At 47.5% G+C, this 22,698-nt stretch overlaps 1 protein-coding gene across 5 annotated transcripts in view; it reads left to right on the plus strand.

Moving 5' to 3' along the window:
* Nucleotides 1-22,698, plus strand: part of DZIP1 (DAZ interacting zinc finger protein 1) — a 585,021-nt gene that overhangs the window by 443,479 nt on the left and 118,844 nt on the right. For all 5 annotated transcript variants that reach the window (XM_033947541.1, XM_033947540.1, XM_033947539.1 and 2 more), the window contains 2 exons: nucleotides 11,614-11,670; nucleotides 15,204-15,260. In XM_033947541.1, the coding sequence (XP_033803432.1) occupies nucleotides 11,614-11,670; nucleotides 15,204-15,260 (114 nt within the window). The remainder of the gene's footprint in view (nucleotides 1-11,613; nucleotides 11,671-15,203; nucleotides 15,261-22,698) is intronic.

A 22,698-nucleotide genomic window follows, 5' to 3' on the forward strand; every position in this document is an offset into this window, starting at 1 on the left:
TAGGAAATTCTACTTTACGGAGAGGGTGGTGGATGCCTGGAATGCGCTCCCGAGAGAGGTGGTGGAGAGTAAAATTGTGACTGAGTTCAAAGAAGCGTGGGATGAACACAGAAGATTTAGAATCAGAAAATAATATTAAATATTGAACTAGGCCAGTTACTGGGCAGACTTGTACGGTCTGTGTCTGTGTATGGCCGTTTGGTGGAGGATGGGCAGGGGAGGGCTTCAATGGCTGGGAGGCTGTAGATGGGCTGGAGTAAGTCTTAACAGAGATTTCGGCAGTTGGAACCCAAGCATAGTACCGGGTAAAGCTTTGGATTCTCGCCCAGAAATAGCTAAGAAGAAAAAAAATAAAATAAAAAATAAAATAAAATAAAAAATAAAAAATTTAAATTGAATCAGGTTGGGCAGACTGGATGGACCATTCGGGTCTTTATCTGCCGTCATCTACTATGTTACTATGTTACTATGTTAAAACCCCTGTCTCCCCTCCCCGTCACATATATCCCCTCTACTATCAAGAAAACTGAATAAGCTAAATTATTACAGAATGGTACACAGAAATATCATGCTAACAGAATACTGCAGTCTCACATTAGAGGAATAGTGTTTGAGAAGTACAACTAGAGCAACTGCCCCTTGGTCAGAGAGAGCCCTAAGCCAGCTGGAAGCTAGAGAAGCACTGCCTGGGCTTTACAGTCCCCAGTTATGTCAAACACCAGCTCTAGCAGGATACATATTTCAAATTTGATATATTCTAATCACAAAATAGAAGTAAAATGATTTTTTTCTACCTTTGGTCATCTGTGGTTTCTGCTTTCATCGTCTTTTCACTCTCTTCCTTGCAGCATCTGCTCTCTGTCTCTTCAATCCAGCATCTGCCCCTTCCATCCACTGTTTGCCCTCTTCCCCTTCCATATGGTATCTGCCTTCTTTCTATGCCCCTCTCCCCTTTCCATCCAGCCTACACCCCCTCTTTCTATTTTACATGATTCATTCCAGCTTCACTGCTCTCTTCATCATTTTTATCTCTCCTACACTAGATCTAGCATCTGTGTCCTTCTCTCCTTATTTCTCTGCTGACCCCCCTTCCCCGCAGCAGTCTCTCTTTCTCATTCCTCTGTCTCTCCCCTTTCCCTCATCTGATCTTCCCCTCCTCTAATCTCCCTGCCAACTGTTTCATTCCTATTTTCCTCCTCCCCAGTCCAGCAGTACCCCTTCTCTCTTCCCTCTCCCTTATCCAATAGTAACTGTCTTCCCTTCCCCTCCTCCTCCCCTGTCCAGGAATACCCCTTCTCACTTCCCTCCTTCCTTCTCCAGCAAATTTTTTCTCTCTCTACCCTAGCGGCGGCTCTGTGTGCTTTTAACTTCGCAACACAGCTGCCCCTAGCAGTAGTTTAGATGCGGTTTCATCAGGCAACCTTGGGGCCTTTGCTAGGCCAGTCCGCCTCGCGAAGCTGGACGGCCTAGCTAAGGCCCCGAGGCTGACTGATGAAACTGCGGCTAACTAGCGGCAGCTGTATGGTGAAGTTAAAAGAACACAGAGCTGCTGCTACTGGTCTAGGGGTGCGGAGACAAGATAAAGGCAGGAGGCATATGTGGCAGGAGTCCCGGCGAAGGCAGGAGGCATACGCGGTAGGAGTTCCAGCGAAGACAGGAGGTATATGCGGCAGGAGTCCCGGTGAAGGCTGGAGTCAAACACACAGCAAACTCTCACAGCAACAGATTCAGTCCATATACCATAGCCAAAATTTCATTTATACAGGCTAAAGGTTTAAAAGAGGACCTAAGGGATATCAGACAGCCCTCCAAACAGCATAGTTTGGATGGGTAAATTCCTCATTTGTCCCAAGGTACCTCCACCACCATTTTATATATATTTTTTTCTTCTTATGCTTAGCTTCTTAGATATATATTTTTCTTATTTTTAATCTTATAACTTATTTTTCTTAAGCATATTAGATGTACTTAGCTTTTTTTGCTAGCATTCAGCTGCAAACTATTTCCCCGAACGCCAACGCATTTCGAGATCTTTGTCAAGGCGACAAGGGGAACTAGAAGCAAAAAGAACAAAAACATGATTAAAAAAACTAAGCAAGAGTCAGGGAAAGATTCCAAATACACTGACCCCAAGTATAATACTATCTAAAGTCTTACCTTAAAGTTAACAAAGAACAGCATACCGTCTACCCGTATCCAAAAGTAGTAACTGACTGAATCTGAGGCTTTAAATAAACCCACCCCTATGACGTCATTTCCTGGAACAAAAAGCTGACACTACCTAAATTTCTTTAAAGGGGAACTGACACTTCCTATAAGTCTGCTTGGGCAAGCCAATCCGAGGTTTCATTCAAACCATTAGGGGACATGGAGTTAAGTTTAAACATCCAACGGAAATTTCAAGGTATTATTGCACAAAACCCGGGATTTATTGGCTCTCTGGACCAATTTTCCTTTAACTTTGCGGGGGAGGATAGCATTGTTTAAAATGGTTCTGTTTCCGAAATGGATTTATGTGATGCAAACTTTTCCTATGTATATTACTAATAAGGACATTGGTCTGTATCATAAAGTGTTACGTAACTTTCTTTGGAATAATAAGAAGCCCAGATTGACTTTAGCACAACTTTCCTTGCCACTGGGGAGAGGCGGTTTGGCATTGCCGGACCTGCGGAAATATAATGTTGCCTGTCTCCTTCGTCACCTGGTCGACTGGATCAAGAATACTACCTATTACACTCCTGTGTCCCTGGAACAGCAACTGATGGCGCCTACACATTTGTTGTATTATCTTCATGCGAAACGACCCCATCGGATTTTTCCAACTCGTTCTCATCCTTTGTTGAAATCTATGCGCCAATGTTGGCAATGGTTATGCAAACGGATGCAGGTGCCTTTTACTTCTACAGTGCTTTTACCCTTGTGGGGAAATCGGGACTTGGATCCGGATGACTCTAAAACTTATTTGAAGACTTGGTCGACCAATGGCCTTTGTTATGTGCGGGATGTGGTGACGACACAGGGCCTTCCGGTTTCCTTCCCTGCTCTTCAGGCTCGGGGTGTAGTCCAGGCTCGGGATTGGCTTTCTTATGGTCAAGTCAGTCATTATCTGCACTCCCTGGACCGTTCTACTTTGCAGGAAGATAAGGCGGACCTGGTTTGGGAGACTTTGACCCTGTCCCGTTCGACCAATATGAGTCTCTCCTTTCATCAGATCAGCTTGGGCAGTTTTTCGGCACCTTGGAATTATGATACGGTGGCTGATGTTTGGAATCTGGACCTTGCCTCTACTGAGCAGATCACTGGTGAGGATTTGCGTCTCCTCATGCGACATCTTCCGAGACTGATTCGCTCGGTGGTACTGCAAGAACAGCACTACAAATTCTTGTTGAGACTTTACATTTCCCCATATAAGGCCTTGGTGACTGGTATTGCACCTCATGCTGAATGCCCTAAATGCCGTGCTGCCCCTGCTGGTTTGTTGCATATGTTTTGGTCCTGTGACAGAATACAAACCTTCTGGTCTTTTGTTGGCCTTCATCTACAAACGATCTTAAAGAAACGACTTCCCCTTGGAGCGAAGTTTTTCCTTTTTTATCACTTTACCTCTTTGGGACTTTCTAGGGGTAATTCCCTGTTGCTGAAGAAGGCTTTTTTGTTATCTCGTAAATGTATCCTCTTGTTATGGAGGCAGGCCGAGGTGCCTACCCTCACAATGTGGAAAAATGAACTGTTTACTTTGCTGAAGTATAAATATTTGGATACTAAAAAGAGTGGCCCTGGTCAATGGAGGAAATTCCGAGCGGTTTGGGCTCCGGTCTGGGACAATTTGTCTCCGGGTGCCCGAAGTGCCCTTCTGAATTTCTGACACTGGAGTGCTTGGGGGGTGTGGGGTGGGGTTGGGGGGGGGTTTGGGGGGTGGGTTCTTCTTGGCTTTTGCTGAGTATCTTTTGTCTCCGCGCAGAAACCACGCGGTAGACCCTCTAGTCTGGTGTTTTACTTTGTTCCTGGTTCTTTGTATTCGGATTGTGGTTTAACATAAGAACATAAGAACATAAGAAATGCCTCCGCTGGGTCAGACCTGAGGTCCATCGCGCCCAGCAGTCCGCTCACACGGCGGCCCATCAGGTCCAGGACCTGGGCAGTAATCTTTTATCTATACCCCTCTATCCCCTTTTCCAGCAGGAAATTGTCCAATCCTTTCTTAAACCCCAGTACCGTTCGCTGCCCTATAACGTCCTCTGGAAGCGCATTCCAGGTGTCCACCACACGTTGGGTAAAGAAGAACTTCCTAGCATTCGTTTTGAATCTGTCCCCTTTCAACTTTTCCGAATGCCCTCTTGTTTTTTTATGTTCTGAAAGTTTGAAGAATCTGTCCCTCTCTACTCTCTCTATGCCCTTCATGATCTTGTAAGTCTCTATCATATCCCCTCTAAGTCTTCTCTTCTCCAGGGAAAAGAGACCCAGTTTCTCCAATCTCTCAGCATATGAAAGGCTTTCCATCCCCTTTATCAGTCGTGTCGCTCTCCTCTGAACTCTCACGAGTAACACCATATCCTTCTTAAGGTATGGTGACCAATACTGGACGCAGTACTCAAGATGCGGACGCACCATTGCCCGGTACAGCGGCAGGATAACTTCTTTCGTTCTTGTTGTAATACCCTTCTTGATTATCCCCAGCATTTTATTCGCTCTCTTGGCGGCCGCTGCGCACTGTGCCGTCGGCTTCATTGTCATGTCCACCATTACCCCCAAGTCCCTTTCTTGGGTACTCTCATTCAATAACATCCCTCCCATCGTATAGCCGTGCCTCGGGTTTCTGATTCCCACATGCAGTACTTTACATTTCTCAACATTGAACTTCATCTGCCATCTCTCTGCCCATTCTCCCAATTTGTCCAAGTCCCTTTGCAATTTTTCACAGTCCTCCTTTGTCCGAGCTCCACTAAATAGTTTGGTGTCGTCCGCAAATTTTATTATCTCACTCTTTGTTCCTGTTTCTAGATCATTTATGAATATATTAAATAGCAGCGGCCCGAGCACTGAGCCCTGCGGAACACCACTCGTGACCTTCCTCCAGTCTGAGTAGTGTCCCTTCACCCCTACCCTCTGTTTCCTACCCGCTAACCAGTTTCTGATCCATCTATGCACGTCTCCGTCCACCCCATGGTTCTTCAGTTTCCGGAGTAGACGTTCATGAGGCACCTTGTCAAAGGCTTTCTGGAAATCTAGGTATATGATGTCTATGGGGTCTCCTTTGTCCATCTGTTTGTTAATTCCCTCGAAGAAGTGCAATAAGTTGGTCAGACACGATCTCCCCCTGCAGAAACCATGTTGGCTGGTTATCAGAAGTCGTGTTTTTCAAAATGTTCATCAATTTTTTCTTTTATTAGTGCTTCCGCCATTTTCCCCGGAACAGAGGTCAGACTCACCGGTCTGTAGTTTCCCGGGTCTCCTCTTGATCCCTTTTTAAAGATGGGCGTAACGTTGGCTATCTTCCAATCCTCCGGAATCTCACCTGTTTTCAGAGATAGGTTGCAAATTTGCTGTAGTAGTTCCGCTATTTCCTCCTTTAGTTCCTTCAGCACCCTTGGATGGATTCCATCCGGACCCGGGGATTTGTCAGTTTTTAGTTTTTCTATCTGTCTGCGCACATCATCAAGGCTCACTTCTATGGATGTTAACTTTTGTGCTTGATTTCCATTGAAGAATTGCTCAGGTTCCGGTATGTTGGTTGTGTCTTCGTTTGTGAATACAGATGAAAAGAACATGTTAAGTCTTTCTGCGACCTCTTTCTCTTCCTTCACCGTTCCCTTCCTGTCTCCGTCATCCAGTGGTCCCACCTCCTCCCTAGCCGGCTGTTTCCCTTTAACATATCTAAAGAACGGTTTGAAATTTCGTGCTTCCCTGGCTAGTCTCTCTTCATACTCTCTTTTGGCTTTTCGAACCACACGGTGACATTCTTTTTGATACTTCCTGTGCTCTCTCCAGTTTACCTCAGTTTTGTCCCTTTTCCATTTTCTGAATGAATTTTTCTTATTGCTTATCGCTTCCTTCACTATTTTAGTTATCCACGCCGGGTCTTTTATTCGACTCTTGTTGCACCCTTTTCTGAATCTGGGGATATATAGATTTTGCGCCTCGCTCACCGTGTCCTTGAAAAAGGACCAGGCTTGTTCTACCGTCTGCCATTTTTGGGAAGTGTTCCTAAGTTTCTTCTTTACCATTCCCCTCATTGCTTCGTAGTTACCCTTCCTGAAGTTAAAAGTTGTCGCTATGGTTCTCTTTCCTTTCAGTATTCCTACTTCCATCTTGAACTTGATCATATTATGATCGCTGTTTCCCAACGGTCCCACTACTTCCACTTCATTTGCAGGTCCCCTTAGCCCATTTAGGATTAGATCCAGAGTGGCATTTCCTCTTGTCGGTTCTCTAACAAGCTGTTCCATGAAGCAATCTTGTACAGCCTTCAGAAATTCTTTCTCCCTAGCGCATCTTGAGCTTCCGAGACTCCAGTCTATCCCAGGGTAGTTGAAGTCTCCCATAATAACCGTGTTACCGCCTTTGCATTCTCGTTTCATCTCGGCTTCCATTTCTTCATCGATGTCTCCGGTTTGTCCGGGTGGACGATAGTATAGGCCTATCTTTATTTCAGGCCCTTTCCTTCCTGGTATTTTAACCCATAGTGATTCTAGCTTGTTGGTAGTCTCCGCTGTGTCCATTCTTGTCGATTGTATGCTTTCTTTTATGTATAGTGCTATCCCACCGCCTTTCTGTCCTGACCTGTCCTGGCGATAGAGCTTGTACCCCGGCAGTGCTGTATCCCATTTGCTTTCCTCATTCCACCATGTTTCAGAGATTCCAATGATGTCTATGTCCTCCGCAATGATCATGGCTTCTAATTCCCCCATTTTGTTTCTTAGGCTCCTTGCATTAGTATATATGCAATTTAGCTCCTGGAATTTTGCTGCCTTTAATTCCTTTCCCTGTGCTTCGGTCTTTAGATACTTCTCTTTGGCTACAATCTTTCTAACTAAACTAAACTAAACTAAATCTTAAGTTTGTATACCGCATCATCTCTAACCTTCTCTTCTTGGTTAGTCGACTCCTGTAATTTGTCCATTGTTTCTTCCCAGCCTTTTTTCCCCTCAGTATCTTCACGGGATACCTTTTTCCGAAACATCGACGCTTGGTCGACTGTCGGCTTTCCCCTTCTTCTTAGTTTAAAGCCTGTTCTATTCCTCTCTTGACATTGTTTGCTAGAAGTCTAGTTCCTGCTGTGCTCAGGTGCAATCCATCTCTCCTGTAGAGCTTGCTCTTGCCCCAGAACTTCGTCCAGTTCCTCACGAAGTGGAATCCTTCTTCCTCACACCATCTCCTCATCCACGCATTTATTGATTGTAGTTCATCCTGCCTTTTCACATCTGCCCTCGGTACTGGTAGGATCTCTGAGAATGCTATCTTCTGGGTCCTCATCTTCAGCTTCCTTCCCAGAATCTTGAACTGTTCTATCAGCGAACTTCTTTTGTAGTCTCTCCTGCTGACATCATTCGTCCCAATGTGGATCATTACTGCGGTCTCTTCCGTCTCCGCACCTTCCAGGATCTTTCCAATTTTGTCCACGATGTCCTTGGTTCTCGCTCCTGGGAGGCAGGTCACCAGTCGGTCCTCCCTCCCTCCTGCTATGTGGCTGTCCACATGCCTCAGGATCGAGTCCCCAACTAGGATCGCTGATTTTCCCTTCTTCAATGTTCGCTTCGGTCTCAGGTCAATGTCCTCGGTGTGCTTCGCTCTCTCTTCTTCTGGGCATCGACTGGTCAATTTCTCTTTGTGGGTGTCTTCTTTGAGGTCTTCTGCTTCTTGTTCTCCCTTCGATGTAGGTGTAGCTTCTTCTATCATCTGAAGCTCGTTCTCTTCCACCCTTCTCTTGTATGCTTCTTCAATGAATTTCTCAAGTTCCCTGACTTCCTCCTCGATGTGTCTCTCGCTCGTGAAATCTTCAGCTGTCCTGACTGGGTCTTCCGTGGTGTAAAGTCCTTCTAGTTCCTGTATCTTGTCCTCTAGTCGCTTGACTTCCTTCTTCAAACTTTCCAGTTCCTGACACCGACCGCATACATATGACTGTCTCCCCGAGGGGAGGTAGTCATACATATGACAGCCGGTGCAGAACACTGGAAAGCTCATCTTCTGGTTTCCCTCTGCTTCCATAGTCGTTCCTACTTTAAGATAACACTTAAGATTACGTGCTCCTTGTGTGCCTGCTTTCTTCAGCGCTTTCTTTTTTTTTGTGTGTGTGTGTGCTGCCTTCGCTCTACCTTACTATACTTTGTTTGTGTTTGTTCTTTTTGTGCCTGCTTCTTGCCTTCTTCTTGTGTGTACTGCCTTTGCTCTACCTTACCTTACCGTTGTTTGTGTGTGTCGTTCCTTCTGCGCCTGCTTCTTCCGTAACTTTCAGTCTTTCCCTGGTGTTCCTGGGTGTAGTAACTTGGCCCTTCTTGAGGCCCTTCGCAAAGGCGCTCTCGCTAAGGCGAGCGCCTTTGCCGCGCGCCTTCGCCGGGCGCCGAACGGCTGGGCGCCGCTGGCTCCTCCCCCTTTAAGGGTTAGTCCGGCACTGCCTCTGACGCGGGGGGGGGGGGCGGAGCGAACTCTCGCCGCTTCCCCGAGCCTGGTTCCTGCTACTGCCTCCTTTCTTCGGTGCTCGGCACCAACGCTGTCTACCTCCCCACTGAGCAGTGAAACGCTGCCTTTCTCCTCACTGCTCCTCTACTCCTCTCTTCGGCACCGCGTGTGCCGCGCTGGCTCCTCCCCCTTTAAGGGTTAATAAAAAGAAAATTTGGAAAAAAAAACACAAAAAAACATCCAACGGAGCTCGCAACGGTTAAGTCTCCTGATAGAGACTTAACCGTTGCGAGCTCCGTTGGATGTTTAAACTTAACTCCATGTCCCCTAATGGTTTGAATGAAACCTCGGATTGGCTTGCCCAAGCAGACTTATAGGAAGTGTCAGTTCCCCTTTAAAGAAATTTAGGTAGTGTCAGCTTTTTGTTCCAGGAAATGACGTCATAGGGGTGGGTTTATTTAAAGCCTCAGATTCAGTCAGTTACTACTTTTGGATACTGGTAGACGGTATGCTGTTCTTTGTTAACTTTAAGGTAAGACTTTAGATAGTATTATACTTGGGGTCAGTGTATTTGGAATCTTTCCCTGACTCTTGCTTAGTTTTTTTAATCATGTTTTTGTTCTTTTTGCTTCTAGTTCCCCTTGTCGCCTTGACAAGATCTCGAAACGCGTTGGCGTTCGGGGAAATAGTTTGCAGCTGAATGCTAGCAAAAAAAGCTAAGTACATCTAATATGCTTAAGAAAAATAAGTTATAAGATTAAAAATGAGAAAAATATATATCTAAGAAGCTAAGCATAAGAAGAAAAAAATATATATAAAATGGTGGTGGAGGTACCTTGGGACAAATGAGGAATTTACCCATCCAAACTATGCTGTTTGGAGGGCTGTCTGATATCCCTTAGGTCCTCTTTTAAACCTTTAGCCTGTATAAATGAAATTTTGGCTATGGTATATGGACTGAATCTGTTGCTGTGAGAGTTTGCTGTATGTTTTGAAATAAGGAAGTTTACTGTAAGATGGAGTCAAACACGGCAGGAGTCCCGGCATACGCGACGGCAACAGGAAGTTGCAAGTCAGCTGGCTCTGGCACCGGAGCCTCTCTTCCTGCCCAGTGTGCAGTTTGTGGAGGGGACCTGAATCCTTTATGGACTGGCAGAAAATTTTGGAGGACTGCCACCGGTCCGTGAACTGGAGGTTGAAGAACACAGGACTAAGTGACTTGCCCAGGGTCACAAGGAGCAGTGCGGAGTTTGAACCCACAACCCCAAGATGCTGAGGCTGTAGCTTCAACCACTGAGCCACACACCATTTGGGGAGTAAGACCCTAAGTCAGTATGCTACATTTCTAGCAAATATTACAATATCTATATCAAACATTGTGTTGTTAAGGTTAAGGTTTTCTATTAGCACACTTCCAGTAAATAAGAGCATAAGAAGTTGCCTCTGCTGAGGCAGACCAGAGGTCCATCTCGCCCAGCGGTCCGCTCCCGCGGTGGCCCATCAGGCCCACTGCCTGAACAGTGGTCTCTGACTAATTTTATAAATTACCTCTAATCCTATCCCTATAACCTTACCTCTACTCTTATCTGTACCCTTCTATCCCTTTGTCCTCCAGGTACCTGTCCAGACCTTCTTTGAAGCCCTGTAGCGTGCTTTTGCTTATCACATCCTCCGGTAGCGTGTTCCATGTATCCACCACCCTCTGGGTGAAAAAGAATTTCCTGGCGTTTGTTCTAAACCTCTCCCCTTTCAATTTCTCTGAGTGTCTCCTTGTACTTGTGGTTCCCCATAGTTTGAAAAATCTGTCCCTGTCCACTTTTTCTATGCCCTTCATGATCTTGAAGGTTTCTATCATGTCTCCTCTAAGTCGTCGCTTTTCCAGCGAGAAAAGCCCCAGCTTTTTCAGTCTGTCAGTATATGAGAGGTCCCCCATACCCTTTATTAGTTTAGTTGCTCTTCTCTGGACTCTCTCAAGTACCGCCATGTCCTTCTTGAGGTACGGCGACCAGTACTGGACACAGTACTCCAGGTGCGGGCGCACCATTGCATTTTGGTATGTTATCTTACTACAAGATTACAGTTTACTACAAGATTACAATTTACTTCTAGTGGTCATTTCTAGCACACGCCACTAACAACTGTTCCAGTAAACTCTATAGTTAAAAAATTTTACTCTTAAAAACAGGGTACTTTAAGCAAACAATCTAGCACACACAAGATATGAAAGGCATATGTTATCTAAAATTGTTTCTTTTACTCACGGTCCTCTTGGTCCACACAAAGGGCCCTTCAGTGGGGCCCACCTGTCATGCAGCACTTTAAAGGGCTGTTGGAAGAGGCCCGATGGGTGGGAGGGGCTACAATGAGCCATTTGGTTGACTGCTCTGGTTGGGAGAGGAAGGATGTTGAGCCGGTTCCTTCCTCTCCCTGCTGGGGCTGGGGATTTTTGGTGCTCTGCAGCCTCTCCTCCTCAATCAGCACACAATCTATATCTTCATTTTTTGTCCTATGCAGTGTTTCTCTAGGTTTCATTAATTTCTGGTCATCACTGTCATTGTAAAACTTAAACAAATTATCTTTCTGAGTGGAATCTGCATCTTTCTTTGCCATGTTCCAGCCCTCCGACCTTTTCTGCTTCTCACTGCCACCCTGGAATATGCAACTCTTCAGCCACTTTCCAGCTCTTTGACCTGAATTGCACAGAGATCAGGAGAAATGCATGTACTGGTTTCAGTGTGTGTCACATTGGGGAAATTAGCTACTTCTGGTTTGCATCAAATTTTAGTTTTCGGAGCTTTTTGGTTTTTGGAATTTCAGATAAAGGATCATGTATAGTAATCATATGTTAACTCTTTCTTCCAGGAATTGTATAAACTGCAATCCTGTTGCTTTATGTAGTTTTGTCTAAGCAATAATTGTGTACTTTTAATGTTTCTCCAAAGCATTTTTGTTTTTTTAAGTCTTCTTTTTACAAAATTGTTCATTGTGTTTCAGTAAGTGTGCCAACAGTACAGCATGTTGAGTCAAAACCAAGTGCATCAACCACACGTGGTAAGTTTACAGTGCAGTTGAATTCTTTCAATTGACAGCAAAAAACAAGCTATTCCCTTCTAGAGTTCTGTCATGGTGAATTTTTATATAATAGTTTTATGTGGCCTTATTTAGCCAGTTATTCATTATGACTTGCCTATTCACTATAGTCTAAGAGGAAAAACAAGAAACATATATAGCAAAAAGTTTCAAGTTTATTTAAGGCTTGATATACTGACCATCACATGTATCTGGACGGTTTACAATGTTAAGAATTTTTTTAAAACCTGTTAAATTTTAAAAATCTAATTAATATGAAATAAAAAAGGGTAAAACTAAAACTATGACAAATTAGGACTTATTAGAGACGAAAGGTACTAGGGAGTAGGGCTGTTTTAATTACAATATATAAAAAAAATAAGAGGAAGGATAGAGGGGTAGGGAATAATGAGAGGAAGGTAGGGATGGCATTTCTTAAAAAAGAAAAGAAAGATAAATTGCAGAAGTTCCTAATGTACATTGGACCATCAAGGTAGTCAGGTCTAATAAAAGTGTCCTAGAAATGCTTAAATTGTAGCTGATTGGAATTAATGAATAAGTATTTAGGCCCTTCCAAAAATCCTTAGATCTGTAAAGACACACATTTGGTTAGGTAACACCGAGTGAAGAGGTTTCCAGAAAGAGGCCCAGAGTCAAAAGGTCTCTAAGAGAGTGGCAATTGAGACTATAGTACCTAAGGGGCGTGCCAGCGACGAGAAGCAGCCAAAGCTAAGTGTTTCCCTGGGGTGAGAAATTGTAAACAGTCAAGTCAGCCTCCAGGAGTTAATGGACAGAAAACTAACAAGATAGAAGAGAACTTTGTAATGTATTCCTAAAGAGGGGCATAATCAAAAAAAACGTCTAAGTCCCCTTTTGGCCTAAGGCCTTAAACATTGAAAGTAGAAGCAGGGGAAATGTCCATTATCAAAAGAAACGTCCAAAAGGAGGTTTTTTTTTATAATGGCCTGCTTCTACTTTCAGCTGTTTAAACGCCTAGACCACCACTACGTCTAAACTTATACCCTATAATCAACCAAAAAAAAGCCTAAGCCCCAAACGTCCAAAACAAGAGCTTTTAGGCGAAGGAGGAGCCAGTCCTTCGCCTAAAAGCTGGATTCTGTAACCGGTGTCTGTCAGAAACAACACCGGTTACAGAATTCACACCCCCCCCACGACATCGGGGCAAGAGGAAGTCCAAGCCCTCTTGCCCCGCGGCACCCCCACCTCTCCGACGACATCGGGGCAAGAGGGAGTCCAAGTCCTCCTGCCCCGCGGCCCATCCCCGAATCCCCGATTACATTCAGGGCAGGAGGGAGCCCAAGTGTTCCTGCCCCGCGATCTCCAATCCCCCCCCCCCCAAGTCCGATGGGGCTAGAAGGGAGCCCAAGCCCTCCTGGCCACACGACCCCCACTCCCTACAAGATCGGGCAGAAGGAAGCCCAACCCCTCCTGCCCAGGTGCACCCCCACTAAAATATGGGCACGAGGGATTCCAGGCTCTCCTGCTCTCGAATCGCCACCCCCATGACCGCACCCACCTGCCAACCCCATGACCTCTCCCCCTAGCACCAATCACACCCTCCATACCTTGTCAATGTTGGCCGGACGGACGAGTGCCAAGCCCACCCGTCCGGCAGGCCAGCCGGCTCCGGAATGGGGCCAGATTGGCCCAGACGGCTTAAACCCCGCCCACAGGTGGGGCCTGAGGCGCCTGGGCCAACCAGAATAGGCCCAGGAGCCTTAGGCTCCCTCCTGCCCCAAACATAATCGGGGGGACGCGGGGCAGGCGGGCTTGGGCTCCCAACTGCCCCGAACGTAATCGGAGGTTTGGGGGGGGCAGGCTTCGGCAGAGGCAGGAGAAAGCAGTAAATGAGTGGAAGTCACAGGCCTGGGGAGGCGAAGATGGAAGGGCAGTATAAATATTTTATGTTGGAGCAGGGGATGAGAGGGAGGGAGAGATGGGGAAATGTTGGACAAGGGCAGGAGGAGTGCTAGATCATAGGGTGACAGGAAAGAGAGTGGAAGCAATCTTTGACCCTGAGGGGGAGGGAAGAGAGAGGTGGTGTGATCATGGGGAGAGGGACAGAAGGGAACAGAGATGGGATAGGAAGATAGTGAAGGAAAAAGGACAGGGAGATGTCAGGAGAGGAGATTCTGGGCTACAAGAATGGAGGGAGGGGATATGCTGGAAATTGTGGGACCGACCAAGGGACGGGGTGGCAAGGACATGAATGAGAGGAAGATAACCTCTAGCTCCTCACTGCTGCTGCTTTCCTACATGTGCCTGACGCTGACGGCACAAGTTCTTCCCACTTCCATCATCTGCCCTCTTCTCTCCCTCCCTCTACCCCAGGCAATTCACTGAGGGGGGCAGAATAACTGATATAATTGCCTGGGGTGGAAAGAGAAAGAGAGAAGGGGGCAGATGATGGAAGTGGGGAGAACTTGTGCCGTTGGCTTCAGGCGCATATGGGAAAGCATCAGCGGTGAGGGACCCTCACCTCCTCACCACTGCTGCTGCTTTCCCACATGCTGAATGGGGGGAAGAAGATAGAGTTAGTGAGATAGAGGAGGGATGAAGGAAAGGGGTGGCAAGCTGTGAGTAGACACAGTGAAAAGAGGGAAACTGAGGACCGAATAGTAAGAAAGAATTTAATTTAGACAAAGGCAGGAAATAGAGAAGGAAGAACAGAGAAGAAAAGGGAAGAGAGAAGAGAATTCCCAGAAACGGGGGAGACAGATATCAGATCTGAGTGGAGGTAATGAGAAGAGAGAGACACTAAAAACCACAGGGGGGAGAGAAGGAGAGATGGAATGAGAGAGATGCCAGACCATGGGGGGAACAGAGGGAAGATGATGGATGCTAGACCAAAGAGGGGCGGGGAGAGCAGAAGGAGAGATGGCAGAGGGAGGTAGAGATTTTCTGGAAAGGGCAGACACTGGATAGAAGGAAGCGAATGACAAGAAGATGAGGAAAGCAGAAACCACATGACAGAGGTAGAAAAAAAATTATATTTTTTTTATTGCTTTAGGATAAAGTAGTATTTTAGCTGTGTTGATAAAGTTAAAAGGGATAGATCCCATAAGGGAGTTCTTCTTCACCCAGATAGTGGTAGAAAACTGGAATGCTCTTCCGGAGGTTGTTATAGGGGAAAACACCCTCCAGGGATTCAAGACAAAGTTAGACAAGTTGCTGCTGAACCAGAACGTATGCAGTAAGGCTAGTCTCAGTTAGGGTACTGGTCTTTGACCTAAGGGCCGCCACGTGAGCAGACTGCTGGGCACGATGGACTACTGGTCTGACCCAGCAGCGGCAAAATTATGTTCTTATCAGATTTTAAGTGGCCCTGTTTGATAAGGAAAATCTGCATGTATGCATTAGAGTTCTCTGTAAAGTTCTAAGCTTTAATTACAGTTCTGTAGCCTTTGACGATGTCTCCCACTTGTGAGGACTACTATCCTACTTGTCCTTGGAGAATATCTGTTATAGGTCAGCAACTTTGCTTTCTGTTTCAGTGACTGTTCCAACAGTGCTGCCAGTGGAATCAAAATCTTCTGTACCATTCACTCACGGTATGTTTTAATTATTAAAATATATACTATCAGTAATTAGTTATTAATTTTATTGGTAATTTGTGCGACATGGTTTTGTGTGATAACTGTTTCTATTAAAGACACTTCTCATAGGATTGGTAATTGAACAAGGTAAGATGCAGTTTGGGATGAATTGTTAGGTTGATGTATCTGTCTTTTTATTGTTTACTTCAATAGTTACTGTATAAAATTATTAACAATTAGATCTTACAATTTCAAAATATATAGTTATTACCTAAAAGTAAGTAAAGCTGAATTGATCAACAATTATGTGCTTTAAAAAGTGTTTGAAATTTGTTCTTCAGATGGTTTACTTGTAAAACCTTAATAGAATAATAGTAATTTTTTGTTTCTCTTAAGTTTAATGTCTTTAGATCCCATGTCTAAAACTATTTCTACAAAAGACTTTGGGGTCCTTTTATCAAGCTGCGGTGGGGATTTAACGTAAGTAATACCGCGCGTTAAACCGCCTGCTACGCTAGCCGCTAATGCCTGCATTAAGCAGGCATTAGTTTTTTAGCCGGCCACGGGGGTTAGCGTGTAATGAAATGTCCGACGCGCTAACCCCGCTAGCGTGGCTTGATAAAAGGAGCCCTTTGTCTTCATTGTAATTTCTAGTCTATTCAAAGTCCAACAGTTGTCTTTTTGAGTTTTCATACATTATGATTGGGCTTTTAATTTCCATTATAATTGTGTATTTACAGTGCCTTAAATTAGTGTATTTTATCTGAATACAAGCAAGTTCACTGGTCACACGGATGAGTCAAGTGAACAGATTAGAAACTTTTTCAGATTGATTTCCATGGCTAAGTAGCCCAGCAGTGAGGCTAGCATAGGTATGATCCCCAGTCACTCCTGCCCATGCCAGCTCTGATTTCAAAGTGGGTGCAGCAAACTCTAGCAACAGCCATTTTGAAATGAATCTCGCATGGATAGCAGCAACTGGGGATTACTTTTGCCCTAGTATGACTACTGGACAATCAGGACCTAGAAAGTAGATCTGGGGCAGCGGTCTCAAACACGCGGCCCCGCAGGGACTATTTTGCGGCCCGCGATCTGTCCTCTCCACTTCACAAGTTTTCTGATTGTGGAGAGGAGAATCGCGTACAGACCACGACTGCAGTAATTGGACTTGCAGAAGTCTCTCTGGTGGGAATGTCGGCAAATGACTCACGGCTCGCCTAAAGCAGGGGTCCCCAATCTGCTTCCCTTCCCGTCTCACTGCCCTCCCCCAAGCCACTGCAATCGGGGAACAGGCCAGCGCCGAGGTCTTAGCTCTCCCTACTTATCTTCCCCAGCTCGGAGACGACCAATTCTTGCCACCCGACGTCAATTCTAACATCGGGGAGGAAGTTCCGGGCCAGCCAGTCGCTGCCTGGCTGGCCCGGAACTTCCTCTCTAACGTTAGAATTGACATCAGGTGGCGAGAATTGGTCGGCCCTGCGCTGGGGAAGATAAACAGGGAGAGCTAAGACCTCAGCGCTGGCCTGTTCTCCAATTGCAGCGGTGGCGGCCTGTTCCCCAATGGTGGTGGCTTGGGGGAGGGCAGGGAGAAATAAAGAAAGAAAAGGGGGGACAGGGAGACAGAAAGAAAGAAGAGAGAGGGACACAGACAGAAAGGGGCATGGAGAGAGAAAGACAGAAAGAAAGAGCGGGCCTGGAGAAAGAAAAAAAGAAGGGGCACGGAGAGAGAGAGAAAGACAGACATAGAAAGAAAGGGGGCATGGAGAGAGAGAGAAGGGGGCAGGGTGAAAGAAATAAAAAGTTGGGGGAGGGAAGGAGACAGATGCCAGACCAGGGGAAAGGAAGGAAGGAAAGAGGGAGGGAGAGAAAGGAAAGAAAGAGATGTCAGACTATAGAAATAGGGACGGAAGAAGAGAGAGATAGAAGGGAAGGTAAGAAATGGAAATGTAGATTTTGAAAAGAAAGCAGAAAAATTGAATATTAAGTTAATGCCAAAGATGAATGCAAGGCAGAAAGTGAAGACAGAGAGAAAAACAGTCAAAGGACAAGAAGGCCCTGGAAACATAGTTAAAAGCACAGAAAAATAAAGTCACCAGCCAACAAAGATAGGGAAAATGATTTTATTTTCAAAATAGTGATTGAAATGTGTCAGTTTTGAGAAAGGAAAGATATTAAACTTTAAATGTGAGGGCCGCAGAAAAAATAGTTAATGACAATTTTGCATAAGGTAAAACTCTTTATCCCAGGACAAGCAGGCAGGTATTCTCACTAGTGGGTGATGTCATCCGACAGAGCCCCGATACGGACGTCTCACAAGCATGTCTTGCTTGAAGAAACTCAGAAGTTTCGAGATGCCCGCACCGCGCATGCGCCAGTGCCTTCCCGCCCGATGGTCCGGGTGTGTCTCCTCAGTTCTTTTTCTTCCGCGGAGCTGAGAAGTTTACTTCAATTCTGCGCCCATTGAATCTGTTTTTTGCCTTCTGTATTGCCGCGGGTTGGGTTCTTTTGGCTCTCCCGTGCGTTTATTTCTTTCTTTGATTTCTTTTTTCAAAAAAAAAAAAAAAAAAAATTTTTTTTCTTCCGACACCGGGTCGGCCACGTGGCTGGGGCCCCGCACCTTCGACCTTGCGGCGGAGCATTTCCGGCCTATGTCCCGGCCGATCACTGGTTTTAAAAAGTGCAGCAAGTGCCAGCGCGCGATTTCGCTCACGGACCCGCATCGACGCTGCCTACAGTGTCTGGGCCCAGATCACTTTCCGAAATCGTGCCGGCCTTGCTCCACTCTGACGGCGCGAGTGTTTAAGCGCCGTTGTCTGCTTTGGGAGTCCATGTTCAAGATGGAAGCTTCGTTGGATCCTTCAGCTTCGACATCAACTGGTGCTTCGACCCCGTCGGCGAAGCCATCTACCTCCCCAGCTGCTTCGGGCCTTCTGAAACCGGCCTCGTTCATGCCGGTTTCGGCCTCGACCTCGGCGCCGGTGCCTTCTTCCGTCTCCTCAGAACAGGTATCGATCCCTACAGTTCCACCGGTGGTGCTTAAAGTGCCGAAGGCTAGCAAGCAGAAGCACGCGGCACCGAAAGAGCGCGGAGACCGTGCGGAAGAGCCCCCTTTTGGTGCGGATCCCTCCATATCGGCTTTGTTGCGGTCCATTCTGGAGGCTCAGTTTGTGGAACTCATGACCACCATGGGACCCCGGCTGATTGCCTCGATCCAGGGTGACCTCCCAGTTCCGGCTCCGAGGGGCGGGCCGCCCCCTCCTCCTCCTCCGCGCCGCTCGACCTCGTTACTCAGCGAGGAGGAGCGGCGGGCGGTGTCCGGTTCCTCGAGGCGGTCCTCTGGTAGTGCCATGCCTCCCTTGGAACCGATTCCCTCAAGAAAGGCCTCCCTTAGTGATATGCCTCCCTTGGAGCCTATTCCCTCGAGGGAAGCTTCCCTTAGCGACTTGCCTCCCTTGGAACCTATTACCCCGCCCCATGACACAGTGTGGCGTCCACCTTCGAGGTCTCCCAGTCCTGGGCATAGCAGGAAGCAGGACGAGTTCTTCCGAACCCCCTATCAAGCCTGGACGGCTTCTGGGGAGGCACCGACTCTTCCGCCTCTGCGATCGACGGCCTCAAGTCCTATCTGCTCCTTGGAGGCTTCTGGGGACCAGTATTCTCACAGAAGAGCTCGATCCCCTTCCAGGCATCGAGAGGGGCATCGATCCAGACACTCTTCGAGGCATTCCTTTCGGCACTCAACCGTCTCGCCTCAGAAGAAATTGCCTCGGATGGGGTATTCTGCTTCGGCTGGGTCTCCTCCTCCGGGCCTGGAGTTCGAGGACCCCGAGGTGTTTTACTCGCCCTGTTGCTCTCAGGCTTCTGTGGAGCCCGAAGCCTCGACTTCTTCTAGTCCTTCTCGAAGACCGGCGCTGGCGGACCAACTGTCCTTTTCCTCGTTTCTCAGGCAGATGGCGGATGACATGGACATTACCCTCGATGTTGGGTCTCGATACTCCAAGGAGTATCTCGATACCATGCACTTGCCTCGTCCTCCGGCCGAGTCCTTACGCCTGTCTCTGCACAAGCTCCTCGACCAAACCTTTATGAGGTGCTTTGAGTCTCCTTACTCTATCCCTGCGGTCCCTGGAAAATTGGATGCTCGGTACCGCACGGTGCATCATAAGGGCTTCGAGGGACCTCAGCTTTCTCATCAGTCCCTCCTGGTCGAATCCTCGCTCAAGCGGACTCATCCTGGCCAGGTGTATGCTTCGGTGCCTCCGGGCCGCGAGGGCAGGACCATGGATAAGTTTGGACGACGCATCTATCAGAATTCTATGATGGCGTCCCGAGTCCTGAATTATAATTTCCATTTTGCCACCTACTTGGAATTTTTTCTGCCTGTGCTTCGGAAATTCACGCCCTACATCGAGTCCCAGGCTCGGTTTGAGTTTGAGGAGGTGGTTGCTTCGCTGTCCCAGCTTCGTCTTCAGTTGATGCAATCTGCCTATGATGCTTTCGAGCTCTCGGCCCGAGCAGCAGCCTGCTCTGTGGCGATACGCCGTTTGGCCTGGTTGCGGACCATTGACATGGACCCGAATCTTCAGAACCGCCTGGCAAACGTCCCATGTGCTGGGGCGGATCTTTTTGACGAATCCATCGAGACTGTCACGAAGAAATTGTCGGATCATGAAAAGTTCTTCCAGTCCATTCTTAGGCTGAAGCCTAAGCCTCAGCAGTCTCGACCCTCTCGACCGCCATTGATATATCAGCGGCGTTATCAGCCGAGGCAAGCTCCTCCTGCGAGGCAACCTGCGAAGCGGCAGCCTCCCCAGAAGGCTCAGCAAAAGTCTCAACCGTCTGCTGTCCCTAAGGCTCCTCAGCCTTTTTGACTGTCTCGTCGAGGGCATAACCAGTCTCGTTCTGCCTCCCCCTGTTTTTCCCATCGGAGGGCGCCTCCATCTATCATCGCTGGGAGGCCGTAACCACCGACCTCTGGGTCCTTACTATCATCAGGGAAGGATACTCTCTTCAATTCCATCGGGTCACTCCAGACCACCCTCCAAGAGAGTATCCTTCCAACTTGACACAGACCGCCCTTCTTCTTCAGGAAGCCCATGCTTTGCTCCAGCTCCGGGCCGTCGAGCCGGTCCCTGTGGACCAACACAACCAGGGGTTTTACTCCCGGTACTTCCTTGTTCCGAAGAAGACGGGCGACCTACGACCCATTTTGGACCTCAGGGTCCTCAACAAATTCCTAGTCAAAGAGAGGTTTCGCATGCTGACACTTGCTTCTCTCTACCCCCTCCTCGAGCAGAACGACTGGTTGTGCTCTCTGGATCTCAAGGAGGCCTACACTCACATTCCCATTCATCCGGCCTCTCGCAAATTCCTCAGATTTCGAGTGGGACATCTGCATCTGCAGTATCGAGTGCTTCCATTCGGTCTGTCTTCATCTCCCAGAGTCTTCACGAAGTGTCTGGTAGTGGTGGCTGCTGCACTCCGGAACCAGGGTCTTCAGGTATTTCCCTATCTCGACGACTGGCTCATCAAGGCTCCTTCGGCATCGGGGGTCATCTCGGCGACCCTGTCCACGATTCTGTTCCTGCAGAGTTTGGGATTCGAGATCAACTTTCCCAAATCTCTTCTACAGCCTACACAGTCGCTCCCCTTCATCGGGGCGGTCCTGGATACCATACGTCTCAGAGCATTCCTTCCTCCTCAGCGCATGGATGCTCTTCTCCATCTCTGCCAGTCTGTGTCTTCTCGCCAGTCCATCTCAGCGAGACACATGATGGTCCTCCTGGGCCACATGGCCTCTACAGTTCATGTGATGCCGTTAGCCAGACTCCATCTCAGAATTCCTCAGTGGACCCTGGCATCTCAGTGGACTCAGGTGGCGAATCCGTTGACTCGACACATCATCGTCACTCCTGCTCTTCGGCAGTCTCTACTTTGGTGGATGACCTCTTCGAATCTATCCAGAGGTTTGCTGTTTCACTCTCCTCCCCACCAGAAGGTCCTCACAACCGATTCTTCGACCTATGCCTGGGGAGCGCATCTGGATGGGCTTCGCACTTAGGGATTCTGGACCAGTGCGGACCGCCTCCATCAAATCAATCTTCTGGAGCTCAGAGCCATCTTCAATGCTCTTCAGGCATTTCAACATCTGCTTCACGACATGGTGGTCCTGATTCGCACAGACAATCAGGTGGCCATGTATTATGTCAACAAGCAGGGGGGCACGGGCTCGGCCTCCCTCTGCCAGGAAGCTCTCAGAGTCTGGGATTGGGCGGTTCGCCACAACACCTTCCTCAAAGCTGTCTACATTCAGGGGAAAGACAATGTCTTGGCGGACAACTTGAGTCGTCTACTCCAGCCTCACGAATGGACGCTCCATTCCACGCCCCTTCATCAGATCTTTGCTCAGTGGGGGACGCCTCAGATAGACCTCTTTGCGGCTCCCCACAATTTCAAGCTGCCTCAATTTTGCTCCAGGATCTACACTCCTCATCGCCTCGAGGCAGATGCTTTTCTGCTGGATTGGGGGAATCGCTTTCTATATGCGTTTCCTCCATTTCCTCTCATTCAAAAGACTCTGGTCAAGCTGAGGTCCGACCGCGCCACCATGATTCTGATTGCTCCTCGGTGGCCCCGTCAACCTTGGTTCTCCCTTCTACTTCAACTCAGCAGCAGGGAGCCATTTCTCCTTCCAGTGTTTCCTTCACTGCTTACTCAACATCAGGGATCGCTACTTCATCCCAACCTGCAGTCTCTCCACCTGACAGCTTGGTTCCTCTCAACGTAACTCCTCACCAGTTTTCCCAGGCGGTGAGGGATGTCTTGGAGGCTTCCAGGAAGCCTGCTACTCGTCAATGCTACTCCCAAAAATGGACTAGATTTTCTTCATGGTGTATTTCCAATTCAAAGGAGCCTCAGCGAGCCTCCCTATCCTCTGTGTTGGACTATCTTCTACACTTGTCTCAGTCTGGTCTCAAGTCGACCTCTATTCGAGTCCACCTGAGCGCTATTGGGGCTTTCCATCAGCCTCTGCAAGGGAAACCTCTCTCTGCTCATCCTGTGGTTTCCAGATTTATGAAAGGACTTTTTCATGTCAATCCTCCTCTCAAACCGCCTCCAGTGGTTTGGGATCTCAATGTTGTCCTTTCTCAGCTTATGAAACCTCCTTTTGAGCCTCTGAGAAAGGCTCCACTAAAGTTTCTTACTTGGAAAGTGGTTTTTCTGGTGGCCCTCACTTCTGCTCGCAGGGTCAGTGAGCTTCATGCCTTGGTGGCGGACCCACCTTTCACAGTATTCCATCATGACAAGGTGGTCCTCCGCACTCATCCAAAATTCCTACCTAAAGTGGTTTCTGAATTTCATCTCAACCAATCCATTGTACTTCCAGTGTTTTTTCCAAAGCCTCATTCTCATCCTGTAGAATCGGCTCTACACACTCTGGACTGTAAACGTG

This window comes from Geotrypetes seraphini, chromosome 6 (genome assembly GCF_902459505.1).
Source record: "Geotrypetes seraphini chromosome 6, aGeoSer1.1, whole genome shotgun sequence".
Classification (NCBI taxonomy): Eukaryota; Metazoa; Chordata; class Amphibia; order Gymnophiona; family Dermophiidae; genus Geotrypetes; species Geotrypetes seraphini.